The sequence below is a fragment of the Neofelis nebulosa genome, chromosome 2 (genome assembly GCF_028018385.1).
Source record: "Neofelis nebulosa isolate mNeoNeb1 chromosome 2, mNeoNeb1.pri, whole genome shotgun sequence".
Taxonomy (NCBI): Eukaryota; Metazoa; Chordata; class Mammalia; order Carnivora; family Felidae; genus Neofelis; species Neofelis nebulosa.
In genome coordinates, this window is record NC_080783.1 from 130,077,919 (window position 1) to 130,105,601 (window position 27,683).

At 36.9% G+C, this 27,683-nt stretch overlaps 1 protein-coding gene across 2 annotated transcripts in view; it reads left to right on the forward strand.

The window, feature by feature from the left end:
* VAV3 (vav guanine nucleotide exchange factor 3) overlaps positions 1 to 27,683 on the forward strand; it is a 362,499-nt gene that overhangs the window by 83,196 nt on the left and 251,620 nt on the right. Inside the window, exons 1-2 of one of the 2 annotated variants that reach the window (XM_058716352.1) lie at positions 2,769 to 2,884; positions 5,186 to 5,302. In XM_058716352.1, the coding sequence (XP_058572335.1) occupies positions 5,243 to 5,302 (60 nt within the window). In that variant the 5' untranslated portion in view covers positions 2,769 to 2,884; positions 5,186 to 5,242. Of the gene's footprint in view, positions 1 to 2,768; positions 2,885 to 5,185; positions 5,303 to 27,683 lie in introns of those variants that run through there. The other variant, XM_058716351.1, reaches the window with a different exon arrangement.

Genomic DNA, 27,683 nt, shown 5'->3' on the forward strand with positions numbered 1-27,683 from the left:
TGGCACTCCCTTGTACCCCAAATCTGATGACTTCCTTTCTCCTCCGTGAACATCAGCCATTCTTCCTGTTTTTGTGGCTCTCATCCTTCAGTTCTCTTTTCACCTGTCACTTATTCCAGAAAGCTGTCTCTGATACTCCAGGACTCCCAAAGAACCTTTGAATGCTTTCCTCATGGCAGTGGCCACATACCGTGTAATTGTGCATCCACTGGTCTGAATACTCTGGCTGACCAGGATAAGTCTTCTGCAGGCAGTTTGGGTCATGCTTGCTTTTTTCTAGTACCTAGTCCTTAGAAGTTTCATTCCATTAACATGTGTTTAATAAGTAAAAAAAAAAAATCAGTATCCAGCTGGAAGTATGTTTTATGAAATTTTATGATGCCTCGTATATAATCTGTACCTCAGTAACATTTGTTAGGTGAGAAAATGATTTTTAGACTTGTGTGTATCTTTAATTTTGGTAACTATCTTGTGTGGATACATTTAATATTTAAAAAATCCTGAAGTTATTTAAAATTCTGATTTTTAAAATTTGAATCCTAAATTCTAAACACTCCTAAAGTTATCTCATATAAATAAAATGATTTAACTAAGTTGTATAATTTTTTATCAAACATGGGGTTTGATTAGGAAATGAGATGTTTTTGTCCTTGTGTATCATAAACCATCTCTGAAGGCAGAATGTTTTAAACTACTGCGGATGATACCAAGGACTATCAGATGGCTGCTAATCTGAAAGAATTTGTAAACTGGGGAGAAAAACACTTATACTGAAATAATAGTGTTAAAACCCCAGTCACATCTCTAAGCATGAAACAAGGTCATGTGTTCATCAGTCATCTAAAATAAATTGAAATTTCATCTTAACAGAGTAAGATAAGGGCTGACTTATTAAATTTAACTCTGTTGTAAGTGATAGATTGCTTAAGCAAAGGGTAGAGTTATTGGTCTATTTGCTAAAATTGGCCCACATAATCTGGGAGCAGCCTGGTGCTCAGACTTTGGTTTCTAAATACCATTTACCATATAAGTGGAAATGGATTTGCTTGGAGAAATGGCTAACTCCAGAACTGGAGCAAAGAACATATGATGTAGATTTGGGGCAATTTGATATAAGAAAATGAAGAAAATGGTGTTCTTTTAAAAAGGACACTGGAAAAGTTTGAAGGAACCCCAAAATGAACAAACTTGGGACAATTTGAACATCAGAAAAAAATGACTATTGATTATTATACAAGCAAAGAAGAGGGGTCTGGGAGGAAGGGCAGCAAAAGCTTTTTTTTTTTTTTTTTTGGTAAGAATATCAGCTAATAATTAAGGAATGATGGAATTAGAAAAAAAACACTATTTTGCAGTTCCAAATGGAATAATCAAAACAAGGATTATTAGTGGATGGTAAATCATGGTGAAAAATTATTGGGAAATTGGACAGCTGAATAGTACCAAATTATCATTTGGTACTATTTTTATTGATATAAAAGGGGACATTTACCTTTACAATAGATGTGGCAGAAACCGTCTTAACCAAGCAATCAAACTTAGCATCAACAGTAATTGTTTAACTTTTTGTATCTTTAGAGGTTATGAAATAAGAAGTTCACAGTATGAAGTATTTTTGCCAGAGCTGTTTAATTTGTATCTAGATTCAGCTTTTGGTTCACTGGAAATACACAACATGGAGGGACAGGTTTAATGATATCATGAGGAAGTAGTAAGACAAATCCAAAATGTGGGACATTCTATAAGACAACTCGTCTGGAATCTTCAAAAAGTCAATGTGTTAAAAATAGAGCAGGATATCTCAATTAAAAGATACTGCAAAAAATAAAACAACCAAATGCAACAGGTAAATTTTAATGAGATCCTAGACTGGAGTGGGGATAGCATAAAGAGACATAGTGTGGGCAGTTGAGGAAATTAGAATATGAAAAAGATATTAGATAATATAGAATTGTTAATTTACTTAGATGTGGTAATAGTATTGTAGGTATGTAGGAAAATTATCTTTATTCCTAGCAAATGCATGTTGAGTTATTTAGGAGTGAACTGCGATGTCTGTAACCTGCTTCAGCAGTATACGTTTTATAAAGTAAATAAAGTGTTGGCATAGAAAAACATAGATATGGCAGTATGTTCCAGTTGAGTAGATGGAATGTTCATTGTACTATTTTTTCAACATTTCTTTTGGTTTGAAATTTTAAAGAATCGACTGGAAAAAGAACAAGTTCAGCATGATGAAAACAAAGCCCAAGTCTTGGGAATGTCAGGCAAGCTGTCAGTCCCAGGGCTTCTGCAATAGTGTTAAGGCCCACTTCTCCATCCTTCAACTTTGTTCCTGGGTCTGCATAGAGCTGAACACCCATGAACATGAGAAGTGTGATCCTAGTGTTATTAGCCAAACTTTGGATAGCTGTGAAAATCTCCAGATAAGATTAATAGAGGAGTTTGAGGGCAGAACCTTGTGTACTCATTTTCAGCATTTCCAGTGTCTGGAATGTTGTGGGCATTCAAAAACTGTTGACTGAAAAGATACCTACAGGGAAGACCACATTTGAAGATTGCCTAGAAAAGTGAGAGCATGCCAGTGACCTTATCCAAATCCGCTAAATATTTGTGGAGTTTAATAGAACTGAACTAGTTAAGGGGCAAATAAGATTAAGGTTGGTTCCAGAAGTAAGGGAACCTACTTTTACATCTGTGTGTATTATGTATGCAATAATGACTACATTTTTTTTTTTTTAAGTTTCAGAAACAATATTGCTTTTCTGAGTTACTAATGAAAACACTTGAGTGGAAGTCTACTGTAGTTTTTCCCACACAGGGGGACATCTGAGTTTGGTGAGAAATCTTCAGAGGTTGGCATGTGCAATTATGCTTCTCCTTGGTGAGCTATGAGTTGGGCACTTAATTATGTAAAAAATATTGTAAGAGAGCAGTTGCATAATCCCCAAGAGAGTAATTATTGTCTATCTTGGCAGAATGCAAGACTCTTTTAATCTGTAAATAAGCAATCCTATGTGGAAGAGCTACATGTAGAGTGATGCTGTGTTGTAAAGGTCTCTTATGAATTTTTTAAAGTGAAAGTGGAAGCTCCATATGCTGATTGGCCTCTGCCTTTGTGCTTCAAAGGGTTGATGATGCTTCCCCTGTGGTTTTAACCCCTCCTGAAATATTTAAGCCTCTGAGAAGGATTCCTGTAAATTGTCAAACTGCATCTGAGTTAAGCCTGTGAAAAGTCTGAATATTTCAAATACAGAGGAAGTAAAGTGTTCTTTCTGTAAAGTAAAAAAACCGATATGAAAAACAAAACAACAAAATAAAACATTGACAGTGCTTAAGGAATGCTTGAATTAGCTAATGGGTTTCTTGCGTATTGGAGGATAGTAGTCTTATGAGCTGCAATGGCACACATAAAAATATTTTTAAAAAGTAAGTTGCTTTCAGTGTATGTGTGTACTTTGGTGGGTCTGAGTCTTTTGGATACTGAAAGTAAATTCTGGTTTTAAAATTGTTGACAGATCTGCCTTCCCTCTTGTTCTTCCTATTAGTGTTGATGAGCTGTGCATGTTCTTTTCCAAATTTGACTTTTCCAGTTGAACAGCAGAATCCCCACTCCCACCCCTTTGCCTACTCAAGGACCTCATTCTGGGTGACTCCCCTTCTCTCTTGCATGACCAACTTTTCCCTCTCTACCAAGTTATTCCCATCAAAATAAAAACATGTAACAGCTTCCATTGTTTTTAAAAAGCCCTTCCTTGACTTCTCTGACTACATCCTCAATGCTCTTTTCCCTTTGCAGCAAACTCAAGAGTCTATCTTCTATATTCTGTTTTCACTTCCTCTCTTCCCATTGTCTCTTAAACCTTTTCCAAGCTCCCCAGTCGACATGGAACCTGCTTTTGTGAAGGTGTACCTGTGACCTTCACACAGCCAGGTTCCATGGACAGCACTTGGTCAAATCTTACTATCAGCAGCTAACAGTTTATCAGTCCTTCGTTCTAGAAACACTTTCTATACTTGAGTTAGGGAAAACCTATTCTGGTTTTCCCTTCCTCACCAGTCACTTGTGCTCAGCCTTTTGGTGGGCTCTTTTCCTGATCTCATAGGATTACTCAGTCCCAGGTCCTCTCCCCTCTTCTGCTTTCTCCCGAAGTCATATCTGGCATTATCATGGTTAAAAATCTTCTGTATACTCTAAAGACTCCCACATTTATATCTGGAGTACATACCTGTACCCCGGACTACAGACTTGTCTGTCTAGTTGCCTGCTGCCCCACATCCCATTGGATGACTAATGGGTGTCTCAAATTTAGCATAGTCAAAATGAAACACCTGGTCTTCTCACAGTTGTCTCTTACCTGGTTATTGCAATAGCTTCCTATCTGCTTTTCATGTCTCCATCTTTGCTTCAGCCCCTTTCAGTCTATATTAAAAACAACAGCTTGAAAGACCCCTAATAAAACATCAGATCATATCCCTCCTCTGCCCCAAGCCCTCCAATGACTTCTGTCCTGGTCAGCATAAAAGCTGGTCCAACAAGTTCCTTTCATCATCTGACCCCATTACCTTTCTAGCTCATCTCCTACCTTTCTCCCTGTCACCCACTCTGTCCCAGCCACACTGGTCCCTTCCTTAGACATACATCAGACACTTTTGCCTCAGGGCTTTAGCATGGAATGATACTGGAATGACCTGTCCTGTACTTCTGCGTGGCTTGCTCCTTCACCACTTTCAAATCTCTGCTTATTTGCCCTCTTCCCACTGATACCTTCTCTAACCATCCATTTAAATGCCCCCCACCCCCCACCCCATCCCCATCAGTGCATCCTGTCCCTCTTCCTGGCTTTTTCTCCATTGCACTTACCATCACATGAAAATAAAATATTTACTTTTTTGTTTTTGTTGCTGAATTTTCTTTATTTTTTTAATCTGTCTGCTCTTACTAGAATGTAAGGTTCCCAAGGGAAGAAATTTTGTCAACCTTCTTCATAGCTGTGCCACCTGTGCCTATGAAAATAGGTACTCAAATATTGCTGAAGGATTAATTGAAAAGCAACCTCAAAAGTTGATTGACTTTTTTCCTTGTCAACTTTTTTTTTTTTTTTTGAAGCATTCTGGGTAGATAGAGGATATAGAGCATTCAGAATGATTCACTATATACTAATAGCTATTTCCCATTCCTCAGTTTCTCTGTTTGAAGAACATAAGGACATTCCTCACGGCCTGTTGCGAGACATTTGGAATGAGAAAGAGTGAACTCTTTGAAGCATTTGACCTGTTTGATGTTCGTGACTTTGGAAAGGTAATTACATTTCTTTTTTTATGTATTAATTTTTTTTTAGTGGGGAACATTTTATCTAATACTTGTAATTTCTTGTTGAAGTAGGACATGTGACTTAAGTGGGCTAGGTATGTGTATTAGGTAGTTAAACTTCGCAGGTAAATGACTTAGCAAAAAAAAGCAAATAACAACATTGTCCAAATGTATAAGGAGAGTCTTTTATCCAGAAGTAACCTGTTGGCTATTTCAGAGGGCAGGATTACTCTTTTACATGCGACAGATAGTAGGAACAGTATTTTTTCCCCTCTGGTCTTTTCTATATCTGAGAGGCACCTAAGTTTTGGAGGTTGAGAATGTTCTGCTGTCCCTCTCCCTATTTTGACCCTTGGGCAAGTGTTGGGGGAGACATGAATCTGAAATGTTTGAGATTGTCAAGTAGTTCTATTGTTTGGATTTCAGTGTATACATGTTAGATTGTTGGACTTCAGTGATGTTTGTTACATGTAAATTGTTACGATGTTTGGTATTATCTGTATGTATACTAAACGCTTGTATGTAGTAGGTGAGAGATTATTCTTTCAAAAGTTATGGACATTAATTTCAAAGTGATTGGACATAAAGTTAAACTTTGACATGTCAGAAGCCATAAAGAGCCATAATTAAGGTGACTTTATTTTTACTCCTGCTGACATAATTGTATTATGAAAATAAGCAAATAGAAAGGGAGATAACTAAATGGAACTGAGAAGTTTGCCCTTGCTCTTATAATTCAGGTGCTAGTATTTCATCAGAAGGCTCTTTGACAGTGACACTTCATTTTGTTTCTAAGATGTAATATTTTGGTTATGAAATGAAAACCAAGCAATGGATTGGTTTGCTTGACCATGGGAATAAATAGCACAAACTTGAAACAGACTCATAAGAAATTTGATGCTGAAATCTGATGCAAGTACGGGGAAGCCATCGTGCCCAGGAAGAGAGAAGCCTTGGCTTCTTGACTCAGAGTCACTTGGTCATCTTCTGGAAGTCACACTCATCAGACTGTCAGCCTCGAAGCCTATACAAAATGAAATGGGTGTAAGACTGGTTTCTAAGATTCCTTTTTCCTTGGGCAAGCTGTGATTTAACTCTTTTGAGGTCCAAAAATGTGATGGAGGATAGCATGGTAACAAATCAAATGAAAACCAATCCTTCTGGTGGAGAGATTGGTAGCACATTTGTCTAAGGCCATGATGTGAAGCCTTGAAGACAAAGAGGAATCAACTAGAATCCCAGGTAAGGTGGATAGTCCTTTAAGTTTTTGGCCCTAAAAAAAAGTCTTAATAGCCTAAAAACAGGTTTCCTTTATTATTTGACCCTTCCCCCTACTTTTAAAAAGTCTTCTTTGATTTTTCTTTTCTTTTCACTGTCTGTTGGGGAAATGAAAAATGAAAATGAATTAGGGAAATTAAAAATGAAAAAAAAAGTCTAGGTTTTTTTTAAAGTTTTTTTAAGGAGCTCTTCACTTTTCATTCATATTTTCAAGAAATGGTGTGGACAAAGATTAGGACATCATCTAAATTCTTTGGAAATGCATGGCCTTGTTCTAGTGGAATGCCACTATGTGCTTCCATAATGGAAGCTCTGTAGGAGCTGAGAAATTAAAGAGTTAATTATAAAGGAGTAAACTGTGTGCTTCTCAAGGGTAAATGTATTTATGGCTACTTAAAATATTTTGAAAGTGATAAAATTGAAGCAGAGTTGAACTTGAGGATGTCATTGAGAACTTGATCCTGTACTTACCACTTTAAAATCATACATTTTTGCTGCCAAGACCGGTGCAGTGTCCAAACTACATTTGACTTAAACCAGTGAAAGTTAAAGAATTTAGGATGCTGGGCCATAATTTATCAGGGTTACTACTATTAAACATTATCACTCTAAGGAAAAACATCAATACTATCACTCAATGAAAACTTTGGAGATAACTTCTATCTTTTCAATCTTTATATATGTGTACACACACACACACACACACACACACACACACGAATCCTCATACCTGCCCTCTGACATGCAAGTTCTGTTCAAATTACATATGTAGTAGAGATTGGAACAATGGTTTGAACCCAGATCTGACTGATTCTCACTGCTACCATCGTGCAACATTCACATAGCAGGTTCCAGTGCTTTGTACATACTGGCTCAATCTTCGTATCAATCCTGCCAGGTAGCTATCATTATCATCCATATTTTAATTTTTAAGTTTAAAAAATGTGAATAAGGTGTTAGAGACCAAATAATTTCTGGAATTGTGATGATAAATTTTAACAGGATGTAGACAGGTTAGTTTATTTTTCTTCATTCCTTAGGATTTAATTAAATTTTTCGATTAACCTAAAAAGAAAATATCCTTATATGTATGCTCCCCTGTCTGCCTCAATTCATATAAATAGTGAATCTAGGATTCATATATATTTGACACCTTTTTGCCTAGGAATATATTAATTGTAATAATAGTATCTAAAGTTTTTATAGCATTTTGAAACTTTGAGTGTGCTTCATATCTAGACCTCATCTGATTCTCATGATAGTCTTAGGAAGGAAACAAGCAAATATTCCAAATAAGGAAACCAAGAGATGGAGGTTTAACAGCAATTTAAAGGTTTCCTTGGTTGGGGACAGAGCAGGATCTGGATCTGTATCAGGTCTTCTGACCTCTTAGCCCTTTGTTTTTCTTGGCTACTGTCTATGTTTGGGTCTTGCTGCTATGTGAATGCTCAGGGAGAAGGATGAACTCATGGGAGAAAACCAAGAGACAATATGAGATTAAAAAGTACAAGTGATCTGTGACTTGGAATCTAATTGCACTTTTATTTTTTTTATGAAAGAGAGGAAAGATTTAGGATACTGCATGAGTTGCAGTATAATGCTGGTTGAAATGAAGAACTCTACCTTTACAAATGTTTGACGGATTCATGTCCCTAGCCATGTAGTCAGTTTTGAGCTAACCCTCCCTCCCTTCCCTGTGGTGTAGTCTGCTCCCTAATCTTTATCTTAGTTCTCCCTTGGTTCTGAGTTCAGGAACTCTACTCTAAATCATAGGCTTTGATATGGATAGGTTTTCTTTTGGAAATTAGCCAAATCCTGGGAAAACTAAAGGAATGCATGACATTAAAAAGTACAAGTGATCTGTCACTTGACATCTAATTATACTTTATCTTTAGAAAGAGAGGAAAGATGTTTAGCATACTGTAGGTGTTAACAAAAATGAATGAAAGTTTTTCTCTTAGTTTTTGAGATAGTGAAGAACACAAATATTTTGGGCACTCTAGATGGGCTTAACGATAATTTTGCCTTTCAGCATTACCTTTAATTCCTAGTATTGAGTGCTTTACCCAATGTTAACATAATAACCATTTCACTTCAAACTCATATGTCAACAAAAGAATAGTTATGAACATTTCCTATAATTTGATTTTTTTTTTTAAATTAAATCTCACAAGGATGGGGATGAATTTAGTAAGTTGACTTAGTAAGTTTACTTTCTTTTAAAGAAGATTGATCTTTTTCTGACTTTATAATAACAAAAAAGTAATCTTAGTTGGCTTCTTTTTTTAAGTATTGTAATAAAGAACTTCTTTACCTAGAAAATTAAAGGTTACTAATTAAAATACTTTTTACATTGCAACAGGATCTGTAAATTTGCTCATTTCCATGCTGTATACAAATTATTCTTGTATTCCTCTGTGCAGACTGTCATGTTCTGATAACAATTTTGCTGTTCGGAAATGTTTCCTACTGAGCTGTCTGTTGGCACATTTATAGTGCGGAAGTACATGGGATTTTTCTTGAATGAGACCATTTTTAGTGAGTAATAGAAATCCTGTTGCTGCTGTTGTCCAGATGAGTGATGAAGTCAGCTTCTTCCTTTGGTTGTTCTGGGTGATATAAGGGCCTGCTTCTTGCTACCAACGAACTTCGCATCTGTTGTTTCAAGCTTTGTTAAACACCTTTCAAGTGTAAGGTGCTGTGTTTTCTTGAATTAAAGAGAATCACACCCGGCTAAAGGTAGTTCTAGCTGCTTTTAGTAGCAGTAGGGTAGTAGCAATGTGCTAAGGTTCAGGGCATGTATGGTCAAAAGGGAGTTCAATGCATTGGGAGTAGGGGTAGGTCAGGGATACAGGTAAGACCATTATTGAGAGGTCATTTTGTGTTTGGGTTAAGAATATGGTTTCTGAGTTGGATCTTGGTTTGAGTTCTGGTTATACTCTTTACTAGTATGTCATCTAAGACAAGTTATACTTAACCTCATTGAGTTTCAGTTTCCTCATCTATAAATTGAAGTTAGAGAGATAATGTATATAAAGTGCTTAACAGAGTATCTAGATTTAAAGTATGTACTTGTAAATACTAGCTGTTACTACTCTTACTGTTACCAGTATTACAACTGTCATTACTAGTGTTAATTGGTTTCCAATTCAGTGGTAGGCTTAGGGGTTGAATTTTGAATTGAGTGTAAGAATTAATGACATTGCAGGGGCAAGATGAAGAAATAAACTTTGTTTTTTCTAATGTAGCATAGCATGGGTCTGTTTTATCCTGTCCTTGTCCCTTCTTCTGTGGGCTTGCATCTCCTTTGAGAAACCACCCTTTTCCAGTCACATAGTTTGGATGGTTTGGTCAGTGAGAATATCCCATCCCTTTGGCCAGAGGGAAAGGTTCGGGGATGGGGCAGATCACTCATTTGGGACCAAGATGATGTGTTGAGACATTTGTAGGGGCAATTCTATTGTGATCTCCTCCAGCTATTATGAGGCGTGGGGTAGCCACAGCCATCTGGGTACCACGTGGAGTTTCAAAACAGATCAAGTTTAGAGGGAGCAGAGCTGAGGAGGATCCCACATGTGAGGCTGGAATCATGCTGTGCCCAAAGACAAATACATATATCTCTGGATTTTTTCCATGACATGAGCCAGTATATTCTTCCTCTTTTCTTCAAGCCAGTTTGCCTTAGATTTCTCTCACTTTTGGTTGAGAGAACTAAGTGATTAACCTGGTTTTGTCTGTCCATTTATTTCAGTTGTGTAGATAAGTTAACTTTTCTTCTCTTACCAAAATCTACACAACTTGCACACCATATGGTAGCCTCTATGTGTTTTATCATATATAGAAAAGGAGGTATGAAGACAGAATCCCAGAACATCTGTTTTGCAGCATGTAAATAAGTAGAAGTATGGTCCCAGCTTTGTGTTAAATGCTTTCTGTTCCTTTCCATTGACTCAAGCAGTATTCCTAGATCTTCAGGTTTAGAAGAGACTCTCAAAGTCATCAGAAATTCTTCTCCAGTTTATCTGTGCTGTATGGTATCAGGTGGTCATTCATGCCTCTGCAGACTGGGAGCTCACTTCCTCCTGAGGCCCCCGGCTGTATTTATGTGTTGGGACATACAGAAAGATTTAAAGATGACCTTAAAACCACAGGGTAGAAAGGACTAAACAAGGCCAACACATTCATCAGGGGATTAGTAGGGCTTGGAGATACTCATTGATTTGGATAAAATGGTCCAAGAAGTCAGAAAACCCTACAGGATTCTATGTGCCCTCTAAGTTTTTTACTTTACTCCTCTGACCTTGGATTCCTCATCTATAAATAGGATAATAATTTCTACCATACAGAATTATTATGAAAACAGAGTTCATTTATGTAAAATGCCTGGCATATTGCTTAATAAATAATTGAATGAACAAGTAGATTGAGTATGGAACCAGTAGTTTGGGTAGATACAGATCATTCAGGGTTCTGAATGTGGATATGTGTAAAGTCGAAAAGAGGATTCTAGGGGTATTTTTTGAAAGTTTATTTGGTTTGATACTTTTCTGGCTCAGATTATTAAGAAAGTTATAATGCACATGTGTGTGTGCATGTATGCACACAAATGGTTATTTATACCTTATGTTTTCCTAGTTTTTTTGGTAAGAATACATTTAACTTTGTGCATATGCACACATGCGCGTGCAGAGATTAGTTGAGAGATCTGCAGTGAAACTTTCCCTGAAGGTAGTTGATACCTTAACACTCATTAAATGCCCCTCCCCCACATAAACCAAATTAGCAGCAGCTACATCAGATTCAAGATAGAAATGGTTGAGTTCTTCACCTTAAATACATGGCCATTTAAAAATGAACTTGCTGAGAAAACCGAGGGGTATATGGTTAACTTAATGTTGAAAAAATGTTGTCTATGTCATGGAAATTCACAACAGTCTGTACCATCTCCACTAAGAGGCATTAGTGTGTGTCCCCCACTGCCAACAGTTTATTAGCACCTGCTATCAAGCTGCCTTGACATTGTGAGCTCAAATTTCTGGCCCATCTGTAATGCCTTATCATCTTCTGAGAGTATTTGCATGGTTGTATCCTATAGTTTGTGTGTTTTCACTTTTTCATCCTTTTTAGCCTAACATGTTTACCTCAGGGTGTATGTTAAAAGGTTCAAGGACCTCTTCCTGCCTAGCCTGTGCTGTTAGCCCAGGCTAGCCTCTCAGCACTTCTACCTGGATGCTGGCTAAGCTCCATGTTCTCATCCCTGCTTACAGTCCTTGTGGGTGCTGGGGAGCTTACCCTCTGAAGCACCACATACATCCCAACTCAGCAATACTGGAGGACCTGTAATTGGTTTCCTACTACCTATGCATCTCCTTGGAACTTTACCTGGTTTTCCCGGTCACAAGAAAACCCTCCCTACCAAAGATGCGTGAGCCTCACTTGGGTCTGGGTAGCTTCAGAGATCTCATGTTGACGTAGTTTGAAAAATTCATATTGGCTTGTGCACGTGCACTGATCAACAACTGGAAACATTTTTCAAAGATCTGTATGTAACTAAGATGAATTATCTTGGCACATAAACATAATTTCTCTTTTTGAACTCCCACTCTTGAGAAGTTTGACAGTGCTCGAAGTATCTCTCATCCCAAATTATTCAAGTCTTTGGGGCTTTTGCAGTCATAGAGCCCTAATCAGCCTTGGTTCAAAATACCAGAAGGAGCTCAATGTCCAGTGGATGGTTGGCTAGCATGGTTCTATTGAAGACTGGTCCCAAGGGCTTCTTCAGTAGCTCTTATTCTCTGATGCTGGCATGCTACTGTAGGTCCAGTGTCACTCAACCAGGCACTACCAACACCCCCCCCCCCCCCACCAAATTTTAGCCTCTGCATTGAACCTGGTCAGGCCACATTTCCCAGTTTTAGCAGTGAATGCTGTTCAGAAGCTCATGGAATACTTTACAGCCAGGAGGCTTGAGTTAAAGCCTCCTTATTCAGCCTTTACAGAGGTACTAACTTCAACCTGATAAAGCAGCATTTGGAATCTCTGGTTCCTTTCCTTCAAGAAGGCCCTGGATTTGTCCTGCAAAATCAGCCAGCTTCCAGCCTAGAGCAGGCTAGCCTATCAGGGCTAGTGTGAGGAGTCAACCTCTGTCAGCCCACAAAGGCCTTCTTTACTTTCTCCCCCTTGAGCAGTGGGTGGTTTGCTTGTATTTACATAACTAAGGGAGAGCTTTCCAGTGATTCCTTCCTGAACAAAGAAAGCTTGTTCAAGACCTCCATTTGTGTCTCCTTAAGCCTAGAAGGAGGGAACAGCTTCTGGCCTTCCCTAATGTGTCTGTCTGGTTGGCTCTTAATACAATTTCTACATCATTAGCAGTATTCTTTTTTTGTCTTTTGACAGAGCTGACCTTTTTAGCAACCTCTACATCTATTTCAGTCTGTTTGCCAGTATATTTCACAGGGTACTTAATGCCAGGCAGATTTTCCCATTTTTACGGCACCTCAAAGAACTCTGGTATCTGAGACATGCAGGATCATTCTTTACACCTTAGTGATTTTTCAAGTTCTTTTTCTTTTCCTTCTTTTTCTTTTTGTCTGCTGATGGTTTTTGAGCCGGTTCAAAAACACTCTGCACTGCTCTCCAACCTTAGTACAGTTGAAAATTCCTAGAATAGCATTTCCCAAAGAACCCCATTGTCTTGAGAAATATTAATAGATAGCATGGGAAAAATATTCTTGTACAAATACATTTGTTAAACTGCATATTCTCTATGGGATATGGTATAGTAGAGGCACTGATGAGTCCTGCAGTGAGGAAAATAGTTAAGGTTTTGCTTAAATCTAGGGTTTCTAAAACTTGTATATAAGTAACTATTTAGATATCACACAATCTCTTCAAACTCACTATGTATAAAATTGAACTAGTCTTTTATTTTCTTCACCCATTTCTATTTGGATAAAGCTATTCCTTTATTCACACTGCCAGGGACTAAAGTTACAAACGCCTCTGTTACGGCCCTTGTCACTGGAGTTATTTTAACTTCTAAGCTTAGAAGCTTCTGAGCTTCTAAGTAGCTCCCTACCTTCAGGTTTGAACCACTCCAGATTTTACTTTGAGTAATCATAACAAAAAATGCAGAACTGATCATTTTACTCTTAGGTTTAAAACTTGACAGTGGATCGCTGTTGCTTACAAGAGAATAAAGTCCAAACCCTTTTACAGGTCACACAAGGTTATTTGTGATCAGACTCCTTGTCTGCCTTTCTTACCTTATTTCTTGCTTTCCTACTTCTATTACCCACCTTGCCTCAGTCACATGAAATCACTAAAGTCATCATCACTCTCCAGTTAATACTTATTAATATTGTTTCCTTTGTCTAGAGTGCTCTTTCCTCCCCATATCCCTTACCCCTAGTCTTTAGTGACTTATTTTAAGATTACACACAGAAATACACTGCTTGAAATCTGAGAATGGATGATTTATCCAGAGCTCTGTGTGTAGTCGATTCTTGGATATATTGAATACCCCCTGGGGCCTGACTTTGCTAATGTCTCTCTGCCTCTTTCTTCAGTTCCAGCTGAACCTTTGTGGTCCTCCTCTGTCCTGCAGAAATTTAACCTTGACACATTAAATCTGCTCTCTTCCTCAGCTCATTTTGAGACTTTGAGATCAAGTAAACCTGGTTTTCCCCCTCCCCTGTCCCCAGTTACCAATGTGGGAAAGTTACCCAACTTCCCAGGGACTTCATATAAAATAGCCCTAATGAGCTGTGGTGAGGAGTATGCATTTGATTCTCTGGTGGTTTGCACAGTTAGCACAGTGTGGGCCGTAGGCTCAGTGGTACCATCTCTTGAGCAATTCACCCATTATTTCTTCATTCTGCGAATGTTTGTGAGCTTATTCTGCCAGGCACTGCCAAGTGCTGCTTAATCAACATGGGCAGACAGTCTCCTGCCCTCGAGTTGCTATTTGAGTTCAGGAAACAAAACAAGTAAGGCATAAATAAACAAGACAATCACAACCAATGATAAGTACCATTGAGGAAATAAACAGTAGAATGATGAACTACTGGAGGAAGCCACTTTGGACAAGGTGGTAAGAAAAATCTCTTTGAAATCCCGGAGACCCAGTGAAGGCAGATATTAGTATTGGATATTTAATAAAAATTAAGTTTTAGGTAAGCATGCTTTAAATAGATTCTAACCCCACTTCTTCCAGCAGAACCCCTTGGAAGAGTCCTTTAACCTAGTCTCTGCTTCATCAACTCTCAAATCGCTTCTGATTCTAAATTGTCACTTACTGGTAAAGGTAATAGGAGCACATTACATTTTATAAAGTAATGCTTTATTTTGATAATTCTTAGTTGTATAATCCTCTCTAAAAATACTTAGGCTTTTAGCCCAGGTCTATTCTATTTTCGGTAATATTGGCATTCCTTTAAAATCTTGAGAATATATAAAGATTTAACTGTACATATACACTTATATACATATATAAAGGCATTATAAAGAGATGAAAGCATGTTAAAGAATGTTGCTTTGATTTTGCATCTTTACTTGGTAAAGTTAGGAGAACATTGGTTATCTAGAAGTGGGAATTTAGTTTGAGAACTGAAACTGAGCTTCTCTTTGCTGTGCCAAGGTTTTCTCCAAAGATGAACCTCAAATCTTTTGAGTGATAGTTTTTTTTTTCAATTCTACTATATTCTTAATATATATGTAAATAAGCACACAGGTACGGGTTTATAGATATACCAAGATTACTAGACATATCTACATACATACCATCTGTAGTAATTTATTTATTGTACCTTTTGTTTATAAGTATATGCATAAATGTAATTTATGATTTTTTTAACTTGCATGCATATAATTTAAGTACCATATAGCTGCATATTGTAATTCCTGTTACATGATGATCTATGTGAGCTTCATTATATCTTTGGTTAATGTTGTTTATGTATAAGCCTTTTTTTTTTTTCCTTCTAAGGCTTTTAAACCAAAGGTGTTTTTAATCCTCTCTTGAAGGAATGCACCATATTGCAGAAGGTATAAGTAATGAAATTATTGTAGTATAGCATGCTAAGTGCAATAATGGACAAATGAAAAGATGCTATGCAAGAGAAAGGGTTCCGCGGTTCCTAAATGTGGTTAAGGAAGGTGCCTCAGAGTTTATCCTTATGCTTAATCTAGACAAAACAAACAAACAAACAAACAAACAATACAAAACCAGGAGGGGGTGCTGGTGCTGCTGCTGCTGGCTGTTGTTAAGAACTTACCAAGACCATGTCTTTGGTACCATTTTACTTTATCCTCACAGCAACACTATAATGTTGGTATTTGTTTCCATTTGATGGCTGAAGAGACTGAAACTCAGAGTTAAAAAAACAAATCATAGCTTATAGATGAGGCAGCATGGATCTGAGACAACTCCAGAGGTCATGTTCTTAATGGTCTTACTGCACTGCTTCCAAGCAGAAGTGGGAAAGAGCTTTCTGGATAGGGGGAAAGTCATATAGAAAGATACAGAAGGGGGGATCCATGTGAAATATTTGTGGTTCTTCAGAGAGTCCTGTAGCTTTATATGAGATGCAGTTGGGGTGAGCAGGACCTTGAGGTCCAGCAGAGATTGGGGCCAGGGTGTGTGGGCTCTGGGGTCTTGCAGGGTCTGCACTGATTCTGATGAAGGGCCAGAGAACAGTTCTTAACAGATAGACTTGAGATGACCCGTTGTGCACTTTGACCTAATCACTACCATGGAGGGGAGACTGTATAGGATTGTTGTAATGCCAGCAATTGGAAGGGCAGGTGAAAGGAAAGTGATGTGGCTGAAAACTATTGCAGACCTTTCCAGAGCGATGGCAAGAGAGGCCCAGAGTTTGAAAGCTTTTCACCATTTAGGAATTGACGTGACCGGTGAAAGAGCAAGCAGAGGGAAGAGAGAACATGGACTCCTGAGATTCTCCTGAGTGCCTGGAGGGGAAGTGGAGCTCACTGTAAGGGGAAATAATAGGGCAGCAGCAGGCACAACTTACAGTGTTTGTTTAGCATAAGAATCCTAATGGCATTTACACTCACTTTCTGTAGATATATTTTGCAACTTACTATGTCTTATTTTGCAAACATTTTTACTATATTTGACGTTAATTTTCCCTGTATTTCATTTTTGATGTCTTTTTGCATTTGCTGATTATCTAGTAGAGATTTGCTCTCTAGTAGAACACTTAAAAACTTTTTGGGGTTTAATTATTTAAAAAATAACTATAATACTTAAATTTTTGTAATAGTACACTTTTTAGGAGTATTTGTCTGTTCCAAGGCTACGATGTGTGTGCTGACCAGTACACACATTCTTATTCCTATATTAGCTTCTGGCCCACATCCCATCTCAGCTGCGTCCAGGGATCCATAACCTCCTTAACCCTGTTATTATATTACCTTAAGGGGTAGGTTATCCAAGACATAAGCAATTCATTGAGTCTGATTTGCTTTTGGCAAACTGTTACTGTGAATGTGATGTTTGAGAAATCCACAAGGAGAATTAACTGGTTAACTCTAGTAGGTGATCTAATAGCCAACTTACTCTTCTGTACAAGCAGCAGTGGTGGAAAACTCTTGCTCTTGTGTGCTTCTACTGTTGTGCTTATGTATTTCCTATCAACGGGATCTTCTGGAAGAGAAGGATGGTATTTTCCATATTTATTCTCCCTGTTTTTTTAAGTGACTTATGCACATCTGTGGCAATAGAAGAATGCTGGTGTTTGCATCCCACGCTCAGAGGAGTGGTAGGGAGGTAGCAGTGGATGAATGCTCTCATCTGCACAGGCTAGCAGAGGAAGTGCGTGTCAGGAGTGTTGTGAACACCAAACAGCTACAGGAAACAATACCTGGTAGTTGCTGCAGCTGTGTGGAGACCAGCCATGCAAGCTTCCTCTGGATAGAGTTTAGTTTCTGAGTTGCTTATTTTCCACCTAAAGCACCTATGTCTTTGGAGGACTGCCTTGGAGAAATATTAATTGATTATGGGCCTTTCTTTGGTTTGCCTCAATGCCTGTTATAATGCCCTTTGGCCAGTAAAAATCCTGCTGAATCAACATAATGTCCAAGGACTAACAGTGTCTGGACAAGCCAGGCACAGAGCCGACAAAAATCATTAGGTTGGAATGAATGAACGGCATTTATATCTTCCAGAATATTCCCCCTGGAACTGTGTGTGCCTGTGTGCACACAAGCAATTTCACACTAAATGTGCTTGGTGACCCTAGGTGTAGGCTTTACCTTGCTACTGTCCTCCTGTGTTTCTGTGTAAAGGATAGGAAGGATGATGCTTGCTGCTTCTGGATGGGGAGGTACCTTGTAGATCATTCCTGCCCTTCAGGCTGTGTTTTTAAAGTAGCTGACTACTCATACTTCATCTTAGACAAAGTGATCATATAGAATGGTTGTTTTATGACATGGGAGGATATGTAGTACACCATTTTTATTGATCATTCTAAGTGAAGTTTGTTTTTTTTCTTTATTTTGAGAGAGAGTGCATAAGCAGAGGAGGGGCAGAGAGAGGGAGAGGAAGAATCACAGGCTGACAGCACAGAGCCCGATGCAGGAATTGATCTCACAAACCACAAGATCATGACCTGAGCCAAAATCAAGAGTTGGATGCTTAACTGACTGAGCCACCCAGGCACCCCTAAGTCAGGTTTTGAAGACTGATTTCATTGGTTGTGTGGTTTGGGTAAAGTAATAAAAAAAAAAAAAAACATGGATAGAAGGCCAGATTCAGGTTAGAATGAACTGTGTCCGCTTGTTATGTCTGTAAAGCTTAACCTTGCATTAGCAAAAATCACTGCTGATGTTCTTCCAATAGCCTGTTAGTTTCTGGGGGTAAGCAGCAGAACAGTGTGAACTTACTGACTTCCAGATAATAAAGGACAATTTCTTAGGGAGCTAGTAATTTAAAATTTCATGGCATTATAGTGAAACGAGTATAAAATATAGCAAAAGGATGGTATTAATTAGCATTGGTTTTCCAAAAAAAAAAAAATTGCAGAGGACTTTTTATATTTGTTGTAACTTGGATTTGATCAATACACCCTCCCCACCCCCCCACCAAGACTTTCATAAGTGGATAGATCCTCATCTAGATAAATAAGCAATCAAACATATGTATCGTTTTTCCCACACTGTTTTGGGCTGATGACAGGACTCCCTTCTACAGTATTTGAAAGATTCCTGGTGATGGCACAGAAATTTCTGAATAGCAACCGTTTCAATTATGGATAATGAATTATTTAGAAGATCATCACTAATAATAAATCATAATCTGTCTTCCTAAATTTTTTGATGGATCCTGTAGCAGCATAGAATTTATAACTAACTCTTCTAAAGGACAATCCTCTAAATATGTGAAGGTTTTTATTCTCCTCAAAGTCTTCTTAAAACGAAATAGACCTAATATGCTCAGTTGTTTCCTTTTTCTTTGTAGCGTACCCACTTCTAATAATGTGAGATGTATTTTTTATGAATATAATTTATTGTCAAATTGGCTTACATACAACACCCAGTGCTCATCCCAACAAGTGCCCTTCTCAATGCCCATCACCCATTTTCCCTCTTTGCAACCCCTTGAGATGTCTTGTCTTATGATAACACATATGAAAAAAGGAGGTAAAGATCAAAACATTTAAAATTGAAAAGGAAATTGGAAGTGATGTAGAGGAAGGGAAACTATCATCATACCAGCTAGTTTGAGGATTGCATTTATCTCTCAGCTGTCCCAAAGTCACGGGGGGGAAAAAAACAAAAACAAAAAAATGTTAATTCAGAAAGTGAGCTTTGGAACTAGTCTTTGTGCCAAGTGGAATTTGGAAAAAAAATATAAGCCCAAGATTTAAAAAAATTATTATAGAAATAATAAAATATATGGAAATGTAGAAAGACTATCACAGTGATCATTCCTATATCCACTATTCAGGAACTGTTGACACTTGATCATGTTTGCTTTATCTATTCTATGTAACACAGGTTTCCTTGCTATCCAAAAGTTCACTTTATGCCTCTCTGCTTTTATGAAAGACCTACATTAGTACCTGTTTTTAGTTACCTGAAAAATATCTGAAGAGGGTTTTTGCTTTTAGGAAATGTTAATTGTTGCTTTGCTCTGTGCCGTTCTGGCTTATGAATGGCTTCATAGGAACACTTTACTTTTGGATAGTGGGAAAGCCTGTACTGCTATTTCTGATGAACCATTTCAAAGTAAATTGTAGGTAAGCACCATGACATTTGTTTCCTAAATACTTCGTTTTATAGCTCCCAAAATATGGTTGTTTTCCTATGTAGCCGTAATCTCTTTATCATACATAACAAAATGAGTGATACTTTTTTAATATCATTTATCTAGATATCTAGACCATACTCAAATTTTACCTGTATCCCTAAAATATCTTTTATAGCTGGTTTCTTTGAACTAGGATTGATTCAGCATTTAGCCATTGTATTTGGCTGTTGTCTCTTCAATTTTATTCACATTTTGTTTTGTGTTTAATAACTTTCTGATAACGTGCTTATGGTGATGATGATTTCTACTGGGTTTTTATTGGATTTAACCTACCATTTTTGGTTAAAATTAGAATAAGGCTTGAGTTTTCTATAATCCAGTACACTCTTTTTTTAAATGAAGTATAGTTGACATAATCTAAGGCACTTTTAAAAGCTTTGTCTGGGGGCGCCTGGGTGGCTCAGTTGGTTAAGCATCTGATTTCAGTTCAGGTCATGATCTCACTGCTTGTGAGTTTGAGCCCCTTGGTGGACTCTATGACAATTCAGAGCCTGGAGCCTGCTTTGGATTCTATATCTCCCTTTCTCTGTCCCTCTCCCACTCATGCTCTGTCTCTCTCTCTTTCTAAAAAATAAATAAACATTAAAATTAAAAGCTTTGGCTGCATTCACTATAGGAGGGGGCTCGGTAAAGTTTTTTGTAAGAATCAAATAACTTGTCTTATAATGTCAAACAACTTACAAGTCCTTTAGGACTATTACATACCAAGTTCTGAAACAACCATATGGAGTTACTCAATATGTTTTCATACAGAGTTAAATACAGTGAATATACTCTTGTAGATAAATACATCAGTGAAACATCTCTTTCGTCAAGAAAGCTCAGGCATCCTTGGGTCAGAGGTGTTTGAGCTCTAAGATTTTCATCTGACTCAAAAAAAAAAAAAGGCGTTTCAATCATTCAGACATTGTGAAAAATGTCAGCATTCTGATCTAGTTCTGCAAAAAGAACCCTGTAATTTTAGGAACATTTAAAGAATTAGATGTCCTGCTCCTGCCCATGGGGTTTCATTTCCATGGAGAATTTACCCAAATATTATTAGGTATAACTCACACTTCCAGGATATTCTGATCTAGAGGTTCAACTGATTTTTTTTTTCTTCCATGGTATTATATTTAAAATTTTATTAAATTATGATTTTTAGGGAAGATAATGGTTAAAATTTTGAAAGTAATAGTTTTTAGGGAATAGATTAGGAGAAAATAGAAATATTTTTTAGAGGGATCCCATATTTCAGTTGTACTAAATGTCAATCTTAAAATGAAGATGCTGTTTTAAACCTTACTCTCTTAGGAGCAAAAAAATGGAATGGACAAAAGAATTTTCTTAAAATTGGGTGAATTTCCCCCTTTAAATTGTATTATTGTATCTTTAATAGTAAGAGTGTGTTACTACGTTGACAAGAATTCCCCCAATTCAAAAATCAAAATTTTATAAGCATATTTTCTTCATTTATGGCCAGAGTGGTTGTAGCTTGTTCAGGATAACCATTTCTCTATCTGTTGTTGTTAGGTAGCATTAGTTAAATAAACAAAACCTGTCCCTAATTTGGGTCTGGTCAGTAATGTAATAGTTATAGTCTTCTCTTTTCCATAAAAAATTACCTATGTAATCCATACAACTTTCTTCCACATTTTTTCTCTCCCTAGCCCAGCTGATCTACAAGGACTCTGAAAAGCATTCTTTATTCCCTCAGTAGGAAGTTCAGTAGTGTCTCTTAGTGAAGTTGACAGTCCTTTTTCTGAGACAGGAATCAGGGACAGTCAGTCAGTAATTCCCCCCCTTCATTGTGTATTCATTGAGTATTTCATGAAAAAACTTTTAGTTTTGTTTCAGGGAAGACATATTTGCCCCCCAAACTGTACAAATGGCCTCAAGAAAGTTTGCAATAATGAAACAGCAGTTGAAATGTGCAGAAATATAATCTCTTCTACACTTCATATTTTCTACTATTCCTGAACCTACACTATTCATTGTCATGGAAAGTGTTACTGTACTTTTGAAACATTCAACAAAATTCAAAATCCACATTTAGGGTTTCTAATAAGCACAGTGAGACAATAGAAATTACACTGATTTATTACCATATAGTAAAAGAGATTTTTTTTTTTTTGGCTGAAAAGAAAAAAGTAACACATTAGTAATTTAATATAATACTAAGGCAATCTTTTCTTCATAGGTAGCTTTTATGTAGTGCCTATACTTACATCTGTGACGGTTTATTAACTTTTAAAATTTGAGCTAAGTGAAGACAGGCAGGTCAGTATGATTAAAATCTGAAGTCAGGAATTTATCAATGATATCAACTAATTAACCAAGAATACCAATTTAAGGAGAGAAAGAATGGGTCTTCAGTTTCCTCACTGTAATCAAATTATTTTACCTAGTTGGTACAGTTTCTGAGAGGATTAAAACTGATAATGTTGTATGGGAGATCTTCGGCATAATGCTTGACACATGAGTGTGTGCTAGAAAAATATTAACTGATAAAATATGTTTAGACATTTATTGGACAGAAGCTGTTATTTTCATATGTTTACATAGTCCTCTTTTCAGTACAGTTTGCATTGCATAATTTGCATCAAATTGAGGTCAAAGGTGTAAGTCTAATCTTTCTGAAGAATAAATAATAGAGGTATGAAAACATAGATAAAACAATATGTAAAACATTTGATAGCTCAGTAATAATCAGCAGCCTTGTTATAATTCATGACCCATTTAGAATTTTATATATATGCTGAACCATATGAAATTTCTAATATTTCACAAAAATTAAAGTTTGATGTGGCTTAACCTAGTATTTTGGCTCTAGATGGCTTATGAAGTAGACAATTGTTTTAAAATGAGAAGAGCTGTCTGTATAGATAATAGTTGGTTTCTGCATGCTTTTTTTTTTTTTTTTTTTTTTTTGGAAAACTAGAACCAAATGAGTATATTTTTCCTTTAGCATAAAGAGGAACTTAGAAATAATAACAGTATTGCTTCTGTTTTTGTAATTGAAAAAACTTCTTGGAATTAGTCAGGAGACCTGGATTTGTTTAATAAAGAGTTCTCCAGTTCTGTTTCTTAGGATTACTTGACTTCTCACTTGTTAAATGATCTCTTGGCTAATAAACAAAAAAATTAGCATTGACTATTTGGAAATTCAAATTATCATGAATTGGACTTGATTTTAGTAGCTTGTGTTAATTAGCATAAAATCTGTACTCCTCTGATTCTCTGTGAAACAGTACTTCTTTGTTGGTAAACGTATACACCTTAGATTACTATGTAATATCAGTATGTTGCCAAATTTTAAATCCCTCAAAAATAGTGACTCATGGTATCAAAGATAGAATTTTTTTCCTAGACTTTTTTTCTGAACTAAAAACATTCTAAGATAGGAATTGAGAGTAAGGACTTGGGAAAACATTTTTTGCTGCTCCCTGTGTTCATCAGTGGTAACAACTAATAGCGCATGTCATTTTGCAAGTGCCAAAACCTTACTGTGCCTCACAGGATGTTATTAAAATAACGCTGAAAATCAATAAAGAATGTATTATAGGTCTTTGACATCTTTTATATCAATATCACATTGCAAATGAATTTTTCTGCTTCATGCAACTGTGTCAGTCTTTAAAAAGTTCAATTAAGACCAAATTTAATGATTATATATTAACTTTTTTTTTTTTTTTGAGAGAGGGAGAGAGAGGGAGGGAGGGAGGAAGCATGTATACTGTCTTGTGGGGAAGGAGAAGAGGGTGATGGAGGGGGAGAATCTTAAGCAGACACTGCCCTGAGCCCAACATGGGTTTGATCCTCAGAACTGTGAGATCATGACCTAAGCTGAAATCAAGAGTTGGACACCTGATGGAACCACCCGGGTGTCCCAACAGTTCATTTTTTGAAGATAAACTTCTTGAGTGCAGGGGAAGATAATGACATAAGTTTAAAGATGTTCCCTTTACTTAATTCTGTTTCCCTCGATGATGTGGAGAATTTGAAATAGTTCTCTAGATAGCTTTTCAGGTAGATGAATCTTGTTCAGAGTATTGAATATTTGAGTTGGTAGTCCTGGCCCTTTAGCATGAATTTTCTAGAATAGTAATTCTGGGACTGTTGATTACCAGAACATGGGAAAGAATTTGTGTCCATTCTTGTGGTTGATTATAAGGCTTTTATATGTCTTCAAAATATGTATTATTTTTGAAAAAACGCTTGCATTTTTACCTTCATACTTACAAATTACTTGAATTGTTAGATTTTTAAAGTGATAATTAAAATTCTTATTATCTTTCATTTTAGGCCAACCCTTAAGATAAAAATTAGTTAACAAGAGAACAAATTAAAGTCTTGTCTATTAGTTATAAGCTTGATAGGCCTTTTAAATTAACTTTGAACATAGTCATTTTGTTTAATTTTTTTTTTTAAATTTACATCCAAGTTAGTTAGCATATAGTGCAACAATGATTTCAGGAGTAGATTCCTTAATGCTCCTTACCCATTTAGCCCATCCTCCCCCCCCACAACCTCTCCAGTAACCCTCTGTTTCTTCTCCATGTTTAAGAGTCTCTTATGTTTTGTTCCCCTCCCTGTTTTTATATTATTTTTGTTTCCCTTCCCTTATTGAACATAGTCATTTTGATTTTTATGATACCTGTCCTGGAGGGAGAATGCTACTTGAAGTTGCATGTGTCTTTCAATCAGGAAATCAGTATGTTGGATAGAAATTTAAGTTATCTGCTATCTTCCTATCTTGCTTTTTGGTTCAAGCCGGAAAATTGATATGTAAAAATTCCTAGAGTTATGTGATACTCTGCCTAATAGCTCTCAGCTCTTCAAAATATTATAAATATAACCCCTGGTTTCCAGCCACACAGCCATGTTGAGATGTGCAGTGACATCATTGTAATCCTGTGTCTATGGCTCTCAGCAGTACTTTCACCTTTACTTCTTACCTTGTTCATCCTGGAAGTCCAGTATCTCATGTCAGCTCTTGAGGAGTTCTGTTGGTTAGTATGGGGTTGGCTGTCATCCTGCTTCTTCCTTCTCCACCTGTTAGCATCAGTGTCCTCTCTGAGCTTGCTTGTGAGTGTGGATGGGATGCTCTGAAGCTCCAGAAGACTCCAGGCTCTTGTGTTGCTCTGTGAGTTTCCCTGTCAGGAAAGGCTGTTGGATTACCACCATGGTAGTGAAGCCTTTGAGGACAAGCTGGCCATCTGAAGACCTCAGGGTGGCCAGAGCCACATTGTTTTGGGCACAGTGCATGGATACTGCCTTTCTCGGCTCTCTTAGTACTTTCTTCCTCTCTTAAGGGCTGTGCCCTCCCTGGGCTCATCATATTCCTAGGGTAAAGACAAAGAATTAAGAGTGAGCACACCATGTTGTGGGATTTCCTCCCTCTGTGTTTGGAGTCTTGCTCTGGAGTCTTTTTTTTTTTTTTTTTTTTCTTGGTAGCACTGTCTTTAGGATGAATGGTTTTTTCATTAGGTTCCTCAGTCCCTTAATGATTTCTGGTGGGTCACCTACCAGCAATAGCAAGAAAATCAGGCATGGTTGAAACACAAAAATTTGTGTATGTTCTAGTGGTAACATAATCCCTGCTCCTCTTTAGGATTTTACCATATAAATGGAGTTTAAATAACATAGATTTCATGAAAAGCCTTATTTGTGATGATACTGTCGTGCTAATTTAGCAAACCTATTTCTTCTTTTGGGCCACATATTGAGACTGCATCCTCTAGCCTCCCTTGCAGTTCGATGTGCCCGTGGGACCACATTTATGTGTGTAGGAGTAATGTGTACCATTTTCAGGCCTGGCCCATTAAATACATTCCAGTTGTTATCCTCCATGTTTGTGTGTTTGTTTTTCCCATCTACCAACTGGATACAAAGGTCCTTGAGTCCTTAGAGGGTGGTGCAGCCGCACAATGGTTGGATCTTGGGTTCCCGAATCACTGTGTATGTAGGGAAAAGTTGACTATTGACCAAGAACACCATCGTTGGATTATTAGGTGAACAAAAATAAACTCTTAGTGTGTCAAACACTGGAGCATGGTGGTTTGTTACTGAAGTTAGTGTTACTTTTTCATATCATTTTTCAGTAGTTATAAATACCTTCTTTGCCTTAAATACCTGAGAGATGAGACACATCAATATTCATGATTCACTATGGCAGAGAGAAGATATTTTCAAGGTGGGCAAAGAGATCACTACAATCACAGGTTGCAAAAATGTTAAGCTGCAAAATTGCAGAGAAATGTCCTTAGATTTAGTAGTAACTAGACCGCCATTAGAACAGTTTTAACAGAGAAAGTGACAGGTGACCAAATTGCAGAAAGATGAAAAGTGAATGGTGGATGAACAAGTGGAGACTAGTGAGTGAATTTATTGAATATAATTGATTCTATCAGTGCATTCATAGGATTGTAACATTCATGGAAACAAGGAAATTGTTTATTTTTGAAGCCATTTGGTAAAAGCTGCAAAGGTAAAGATCTTCCCTGACTTGGTGATAGGGAGACCATATAGTCATGTTTGCTCATGATGTACTTGGTTTATGCCTGTTGACTGAGTGTAATTATTAATCATGCCCTTTGATTCTTAAGTGGCCTGGTTTGGGTAAAAATATACAGTGACCATAATACTATCACTGCTTCATCGGAGTATGCGAGTAGCTGTTAAACACATAGGAATTGAACTCATGAATAAGTTACCTTTGCATCCTTGGAATATTTTTAAGTTACATTTTATGAGGGAGTGGAAAGATTTTTTTCTTGTCTTACTTTATAACATTGCAGAATTAGCCCTAATATGGGACTATATTTAGGAACTAGAATGTAGGATATTTTTTGCTGCTTCTGATGATCTATTAATTTTTAAAATATTTCTCTTATTTATTCATAATGTATATTTATAAATATAAGCATATTTATAACTTATATTAACTTAAAACTTTTTTATATTTATATTTTATAGAAAGAGTTTTGTGTGTACACAAACATACATATTTGGCTTGCTAATATTTTGAGGATTTTGGCATCTATGTTTATCAGATATTGACCTATAATTTTCTTGTGGTGTCCTTGTCCAGTTTAGGGGTCCTTGTCTGGTTATTACACGGTTAGGGATAATGCCAGCATCACACACTGAATTTGGAAGTGTTGCCTCCTCTTCTTCTATTTTCTTCTTCTTCTTCTTCTTCTTCTTCTTCTTCTTCTTCTTCTTCTTCTTCTTCTTCTTCTTCTTCTTCTTCTTCAAGACTTTGAGAAGGAATGGTGTAGTTTTTCTTTAAATGTTTAGTAGAATTTACCAGTGAAGCCATCTGGTCTTGGATTTTTCTTTCTTGGGAGGTTTTTGATTACTGATTCAGTCTCCTTCCCTGTAGTTGGTCTTCTTAGATTTTCACTTTCTTCTGATCCAGTCTTGATAGGTTGTATGTTTCTAGGAATTTATTCATTTCTTTTAGGTTATATATTTTTTGGCATTTAATCCTTCATAATAGTTTCTCATGATCCTTAGTATTTCTTATTGGTTGTAATATTTCTTCTTTCATTTCTGATTTTATTAGAATTTCTTCACTTTTTTTCCTTAGTCTAGCTAAAAGTTTGTCGATTTTTAACTTTTCAAAGAACCTAACTCTTAGTTTGATCTTTTCTATTGTCTTTCTAGCCTGTATTTCATTTATTCCTAATCTGATCTTTGTTATTTCCTTCCTTTTATTGACTTCGGGTTCAGTTATTGATTGATTGATTGATTGAGGTGTTAGGTTGGATTGTTTGA